This window comes from Uranotaenia lowii, chromosome 2, assembly GCF_029784155.1.
Source record: "Uranotaenia lowii strain MFRU-FL chromosome 2, ASM2978415v1, whole genome shotgun sequence".
Classification (NCBI taxonomy): Eukaryota; Metazoa; Arthropoda; class Insecta; order Diptera; family Culicidae; genus Uranotaenia; species Uranotaenia lowii.
Window position 1 is genome coordinate 130,869,863 of NC_073692.1, and position 8,130 is coordinate 130,877,992.

At 43.9% G+C, this 8,130-nt stretch overlaps 1 protein-coding gene across 1 annotated transcript; it reads right to left on the reverse strand.

Moving 5' to 3' along the window:
- Nucleotides 1-921: 921 nt before the first annotated feature.
- LOC129741858 (uncharacterized) lies at nt 922-7,425 on the reverse strand. The gene has a single exon (XM_055733668.1). The coding sequence runs from the start codon at nt 7,423-7,425 to the stop codon at nt 922-924; it is 6,504 nt and encodes a 2,167-aa protein (XP_055589643.1).
- Between the last annotated feature and the right edge of the window lie 705 nt (nt 7,426-8,130).

Genomic DNA, 8,130 nt, shown 5'->3' on the forward strand with positions numbered 1-8,130 from the left:
GCTAATGCTATGCTAATGCTATGCTAATGCTATGCTAATGCTATGCTAATGCTATGCTAATGCTATGCTAATGCTATGCTAATGCTATGCTAATGCTATGCTAATGCTATGCTAATGCTATGCTAATGCTATGCTAATGCTATGCTAATGCTATGCTAATGCTATGCTAATGCTATGCTAATGCTATGCTAATGCTATGTTAATGCTATGCTAATGCTATGCTAATGCTATGCTAATGCTATGCTAATGCTATGCTAATGCTATGCTAATGCTATGCTAATGCTATGCTAATGCTATGCTAATGCTATTGTTGCTTGGTTCGACGATAAATTTAATCCTGATAGCTGTACAGTATAGCACGCTTCAAAGCTGCAAATTCATTATTTTATTAATTCATTTTCATTATCAATATCTCATTTGAACTTACATTTTGATTTCTTCCTCTTAGTAATACAAATTCCGAACCAATCAACTTAAAGCCCGTTAGCATGGACTACCTATCAATTCAACGTACATATCATAAGTATCGAAACTATATCGGCATTTGCGTATCTACTTACGATATCAGTGGGTAATGGGTACCTGGTTCTACAGAGACTGCTTAATGCTCACGGAATACCGTAAATGTCGCTCGACTGTTAGCAGTCGTGGTAACGATATTGACCTACATGTATGGCGGTTGAATGATGGTTTATAATTTCTGTTTTTTCTCTAAGTAGCTGATAAATGGCCTTACCTAATTGATATAAACTCTCACTATTCGCAGCTGGTGTGGCTGGATATTAACTGGTCAAACTACCAATAACGACGGTTTAACTATTAATCGCTTAATATAACTTATTCGCGGTACAAGTTCGGTATCACGTGCCCTGAGATAATAATTCGTTGCAGAAAAGTTGTTGGTAAACATCTAGTTGGATGTCACTTCAAAGAGCTATCGGGACTCACACCACTCACGTCGTCAAACCCAGGGGTATTCTTATCATTCCCCCACCCGTGTAGTTCCGGAGCTTTCTGGTTACATCTTAGTAAATCACCCGATGATGCTTCTACGTCCAAGAGCGCCAAATTCGCCACCGATTTTGTACTCTCTCCGTTTGCTGAACGAACCACAGCTCGTCGTACTTGACCATCTGGAGCTGTGATTACGCTTACCACGCGTGCTCGGACCCAACCATTTCTTTTCTTCTCATTGACTACTATCACCAAGTCACCTGCTTTCAATGGCTTGGTAGGTGAAAACCACTTCGTGCGCCTAGTCAACATTGGCAAGTACTCTTTGACCCACCTTACCCAAAATTTGTCCACCAGAGTTTGAGTTAGGTTCCAGCTGTCTCGCAAAACCCTTTCTGTGATCATCAACGGTTTTTGAGGTTGATGGATGCCGACGCTGCCATATAATAAAAAGTGATTTGGCGTTAAGGCTTCTGATTCAGCGGCATCTAGAGGCACATAGGTGAGAGGTCGAGAATTCACGATTGATTCTGCTTCTAGAACTACTGTTTCTAGCACTTCGTCGCTGGGATGTTGTGGATGGGCCGCAATAGAATCCATTGCTGTCTTCACCGACCTTACCATTCGCTCCCACGGTCCGCCCATATGAGGAGTAGCAGGAGGGTTGAAGTACCAACGTGTTTGTGCATTAGTAAATACGCTGGCACAACCCTCGTGAGCATTTTTTATCTGATCTATCATGAGATTGTTTGCTCCCAGGAAGTTAGTTCCGTTATCTGTGTAAATGGTAGCTGGGGAGCCCCTTCGAGCGATAAACCTGCGAATTGCCATAACACAGGATTGGGTGGAGAGGCTGTACACAATTTCTAGATGCACTGCGCGTATTGTGAGGCAAGTGAAAAGTGCCACCCAACGCTTTACTAAGCTACGTCCTTGCTTAACCATTTGTGGGCCGAAATAGTCTATACCAGTGTGTGTAAAAGGCTTGATGAATGGGGTGAGACGTACTGCCGGCAAAGGTGCCATAATTGGAAGTTTGGGAACAGCTTTTTTAATTTTACACATCTGGCATTCTTTACCAACGCGTTTAACTAGCGTTCGCAAATGAGGGATCTGGAACCGTTGCCGTATCTCATTAACCACCGTTTCATGATTCCCGTGTAGGAAACGACGATGATAGTGATGCACAAGAAGGTAAGTAACACGATGCTCCTTTGGTAAAAACACTGGATATTTAGTTTCATAGGCTGTCGCCGGAGCTGCTCCAATTCGACTATTCATACGCAGCACACGATTCTCGTCCATATATGGCGTCATCTGATACAACAAACTTCTTTTGTTTATAGTATTTTTTTCTGCTAGAGAATCTTCAGTTTGATGTAGTAAGCGGTTATATTCTTCGGGATAAGCTTCCATTTGGACTTGCCGCCACAGGAAATTTTCAGCATTTTCGATTTCTTCAGCCTCGAGGACTCTGGCTTCGAGAGCTATGTCGTTTCCTTTGAACCATGAAATTATTCTAAGAAAGTATGCCATAGCTCGCTGCAATCGATGAAACTGTGAATACCGAGAATAATCAATCTGTGGTTGAAAAACGTGAGCATGGTGCACGCATGTCGTTCGGATTTCCTCTTCAGGGCTGCTCGTTGGTTGAAATTTGGTTGGCCATTCGCACTCGGGTTTTCTCAAAAAATCGGGCCCAGTAAACCATCGACTTTGAGGATCAAAACTAGGTTCCGTTTTCCATTTGGTGGCTTCATCTGCCACGTTCAGTTTCGTCGGTACGTATCTCCATTCATTAATTGAAGTTGTACGAAGAATCTCGCCCACCCTACATGAAACAAACTGATGGTATCGTCGGCTATCGGATCGTAGCCAGGCCAACACGGTAGTTGAATCTGACCATATAAATCTTCGGGATATTGGAAGTGTGAAGGCGTTCGTAATCCTTTCAATAAGTCGGCTACCTTCTACGGCCGCCTGTAGTTCAAGACGAGGTATGGATAGCGGCTTCAATGGAGCCACTTTCGTTTTTGCTGCTATGATTGCACATTTTGGAACGCCTTCATCAATTATACGAGCATACACTACCCCGGAGTATGCTGCTTCGCTCGCGTCTACAAACGTGTGAAGTTGTAAGGTATTAAAGGATGCTGGGTTCGAATTTTTGAAAAGACATCGAGGAACGTTCACTTGATTCAATTTCTTCAACTTATCACTCCATTGGAACCAGGTTTCCTGCAACTCTGCTGGAATGCGCTCATCCCAATCGCAGCCGTATTTCCAGATCTCTTGCATCAGGATTTTGCCGTGGATAACGAAATGGGCGATTAAACCCAATGGGTCGAACACTGACATGATGATTTTTAATACTTGCCGCTTAGTAGGAGGCTCTTTGCTGTCCATTTGTCGTAGTGCTTCTATCTGTAAAGCGTCAAAGGTGAACACATCTTCCTGGGGATTCCATATCATACCTAACACTCGTTCGGGGTTTTCTACAGTGTTCAGTCCTGTTTCGAGATAGAGCGCTTTCTGTTGCCTGTCTTTAATCTCGCCCAAACGGTCAAGAACCTCTTTTGAATTTGAGGTGAAGTTCCGGATTTCGAACCCTCCTTTTGAGTGAACTAGTCTCACTTGGTTGACCAATTCCACAGCTTCATCAGCTGTATCCACACTTTTAAGGTAGTCGTCCATGTAGTGGTCTTTCATTATATCTTCCGCGGCAAGTGGGAACTCACTAGCATGCTCCATCGCATTTCTGTTCTTCACATATTGAGCTATGCATGGAGAGCATGTTGCTCCAAACGTGGCAACATCCATTACGTATACCTGCGGTGGTTGATGTTGGTCTTCACGAAATAGGAAACGTTGGTATTGTTTATCGGAATCGCGTATCCTGATTTGGTGAAACATCTCCTTGATGTCACCTGTTATGGCGATGTTTCTCTGTCGAAATCTGGTAAGAACATCCGGTAGAGAGGTTAAGAGATCAGGACCTGTGAGCAAAGCATCGTTGAAGGACACGCCCTGAACTCGCGCAGCGGCATCCCATATTAGACGAATTTTCTGGGGTTTTTTCGGGTTCTGGACTACCCCTAGTGGAAGGTACCAGGTTTTTTCCGGATCTGTTCCCTGTAGCTCTTCCATCGAGGCTCGATGAGCGTAACCTTTCTCTAGATATTGGTTTATCTGTTCTCGTACTTTAAGACCTAGAAAGGGGTTTCTAGCTAAACGACGTTCTAGAGCCTGTAATCTACGTTCGGCCATTGGCCGGCTGTTTGGAAATCGCGGTTCTGAATTTTTGAATAACAGACCCGTTTCAAACCTTCCGTCGACACGTCGAGTGGTTTTTTCTAAAATGGCCAAAGCTCGTTTGTCACTCTCTGATACTGGCGCTTCCGCTTTAGGTTCCTCTAATTTGAGCAGTCCTTTGATCAATTGGTGTAACTCATGATCACATTGCTGAGGCTGGCAATGCACGTTGAGGGTTTCTATCGATTGAACACCGTTCATTTGTCTACCGAAAACACACCATCCTAGGCGGGTCTTGACTGCGATTGGGTCATTAGAGCAGCCTTCTCGGGTTTTAAGAGATGTTAACAATGTGGCATGCTCTATACCTATAATCATACTTGGAGTAGCGTCTGAATAACTGTGAATTGGCAAGCCTCTTAAATGCGGGTACGTCTTTTTCATAGATTCATAGTCGAGAGTCTGTGAAGGAAGAATAAGGTTGGCTACTGTGCGGACATTGTTTAATTTGAATTTGTTTTTCTTTCCCAGGCCGGATGCTGTCACTGATATTCTTTGTGAACCTTTTTCCTCTCGCGATACGTTACTCGTCCAACTCAACCATAGTGATTCACGTTCTCCCTTAACTCCGAGCTCGGTCGCCACACTATTTTCAAGTAACGTGGAAGATGAACCATCATCCAAGAAGGCAATTACCTCGACTGACTTGCCATTCGCTTGTAATACGATGGGGAGATAGCGGTAAAGTGAATATGATCTGTCCGAATGGTGATGCGCAACGTTGACATGTGGAGAAGAATTAAGGTTAGCGAGCGTTGATGAGTGAAGTAAGGTGTGATGACGAATTCGACAACCGTCAATGCCACATTCATTCGTAGAACGACACGGCCATTTTCTATGGGGAACAAGGCACGTGCGACATAGGTTTTTCTCCTTAACTGCCTTCAACCTAGCATCCATATCCAACCTTTGGAACGCTTCACAAGTCGCAATAACGTGATTCGGATAGCCACAGAAAACACAACACTTTTTTGGTATTTCCTGTGATGTATCAACTTCGGTGAGTGTGTGTGTATACAGTGTTTGTCTATCTTTTCCCACTTTCTTTGCATTTTCATGTTTAGGTACTAAACGTGGCATAATTACGTCCGTTGCTGTGTCTACCAATTCGTTAGTGAAAATGGAAAATACTTCCAGGTTGACGGTAGTGTACTGGCGCTTGAATCGAGACCAATCCATTTGCGTTTTTATTGGCAATTTTGCAATAAGTTCCTGCAGTAAAGTGGGATTGCTAAGATGCTCCAATAGATTGGCTGTGATCATATGATCAACACTATTTCGAACAGCTAGGCCAAAATTTATGATTGATTGCAGGTTATCCTCTTTAGGTGGAGCGATTCTTCGGAGATCGTTCAGTAGCGCATGAATGAGAATGTCTGGTCTTCCAAATTGTCGTTTCAAAATATCTATCACAAGAGGCACGGACTCTGGAATCATGAGTCGACTTCTAACAGCTTCAAAGGCTGGTCCTCGCAAGCATCGCTGTAGTCTGGACAAATTCTCCTCGTCTGAAAATCCGCAGCTTTTAGTGCTGTTTTGGAAGGTGCCATAAAAAAGTGGCCAGTCTTGGGGATCACCATCAAAGTGGGGAAGGTCACGTGAAATTACCTGCCGTGCTGCTAGTTGAGCAGCGGATGGCATTCTATATGAGTTCAGATCATCTCTAAAGTCATTTCTTGCAATTGGAGATGAGATCTGCTGTGCCAATGGCTGATGAATGTTTTCCTTAGTAGGACCATCAAAACTAGTAGAAATATTACCAACATGATTGGTGGCTAATGGTTCTTGATGTCTTTGAATTGTCGTCAGTTGACCCAAAGAAACTACCACGGGGGAAATGTCCTGATCCAGATCAGACCTGCGCAGTGGCTGCGTTGTTGGATTGGTATGAAATTCATAAGTAGAATTCGGTTGAATACCAGCGGCCAACGGAACGGCGTGATCAACGGTTGAATTATTCCGAGAACTATAAATCGGTACACAGTTCGCTGAAGAAACGGAAAGTGGTTCAATGTTACGACTGTTCAAATTGGGTTCGATTCCGGTCGGTACGTAGGGTCCAGCTGTAGTCGCCGATGGAATGGATCCTCTACACACGGCGGTCATAATATTCGCTTCAGCTCTTAAGGCAGCCAAACGCGGTGGTAGAGGTCTTGGTGTACTTCTAGAAATAGTCTTGACAGCCAAATCGTTCCGAAATTGATTTTGTCGCTCGTTGTTGATCATTTGGAGCACCGTAGTAGGTGAAATTTCCGTCGACGACCAACGGATCGCGGGTGGAAGATACATTCCCTGATTGCCGATCGGATTATTTCCTATGGGCCTATGATGTCTGATCACATGACCAGGGGCTTGGTCGTAATTAATATGCGGATGTACATTCTCGACAGGCCGGTGGAACGAAGCTTCGGTGCCATTGGGGATCGTCGATGGAACTGCGAAGCTACCATGAGGGGTAGACGAGGAAGTGGGTATGGTTATATTGTGCGAGTTACTTTCGGCTGATGAATGGATTGGCACATTTGGAGCTTCGTCGTACAGAGCGGATGTCACAACGGGCTGGGCATGACTATTGGGCAGCTGCGGTGGGAACTCCCACACGGGTGGCGCACTTTGCCTGACATTTCCGGTGGTTCCACTAGCTAGCCATCCTGAGACTTTTTCCCTACTATTGCTGCTGACACTGCTACCTGCTTCACTTGCTTCCTTTAACGCCTCATACTTTTTTCGAATATATTCCTTTTCAACAGCGTATCGCTTTCTCCGTAGCTCTTTCTCTTCTTCCTCCTTTTTCTTCCTTGCTGCTTCATCTTCTTCCGCCTTTTTCTTCTTTGCTGCTTCTTCTTCAGCTAACGCGCGCATTTGCAAATCGTGCTGCTCTTTCAGCATCATTATCTCGTGTTCAGCACGCGATCTACGCGAAGCATGTGATCGACGACTTCCCGATGTTCGTGAATGTGCTCTTTCGATTGCCGGTGTTGGTTTGCATACCGGACATTTCCAAGTGCGATCTGGATTTGCTATGGAATCAGATACACCTGCACATTCATAATGTGCCCAGTTCGCACACAAATCGCATCCGACCATACGGTCTGTGTCGGGTTTATCGCAATAGACGCAATTGGATTCCGTGTTATTCGCAGGCGCTGCAGATGCCATACCAAAATCTTTGAAGATTGTTGCTTGGTTCGACGATAAATTTAATCCTGATAGCTGTACAGTATAGCACGCTTCAAAGCTGCAAATTCATTATTTTATTAATTCATTTTCATTATCAATATCTCATTTGAACTTACATTTTGATTTCTTCCTCTTAGTAATACAAATTCCGAACCAATCAACTTAAAGCCCGTTAGCATGGACTACCTATCAATTCAACGTACATATCATAAGTATCGAAACTATATCGGCATTTGCGTATCTACTTACGATATCAGTGGGTAATGGGTACCTGGTTCTACAGAGACTGCTTAATGCTCACGGAATACCGTAAATGTCGCTCGACTGTTAGCAGTCGTGGTAACGATATTGACCTACATGTATGGCGGTTGAATGATGGTTTATAATTTCTGTTTTTTCTCTAAGTAGCTGATAAATGGCCTTACCTAATTGATATAAACTCTCACTATTCGCAGCTGGTGTGGCTGGATATTAACTGGTCAAACTACCAATAACGACGGTTTAACTATTAATCGCTTAATATAACTTATTCGCGGTACAAGTTCGGTATCACGTGCCCTGAGATAATAATTCGTTGCAGAAAAGTTGTTGGTAAACATCTAGTTGGATGTCACTTCAAAGAGCTATCGGGACTCACACCACTCACGTCGTCAAACCCAGGGGTATTCTTATCAGCTATGCTAA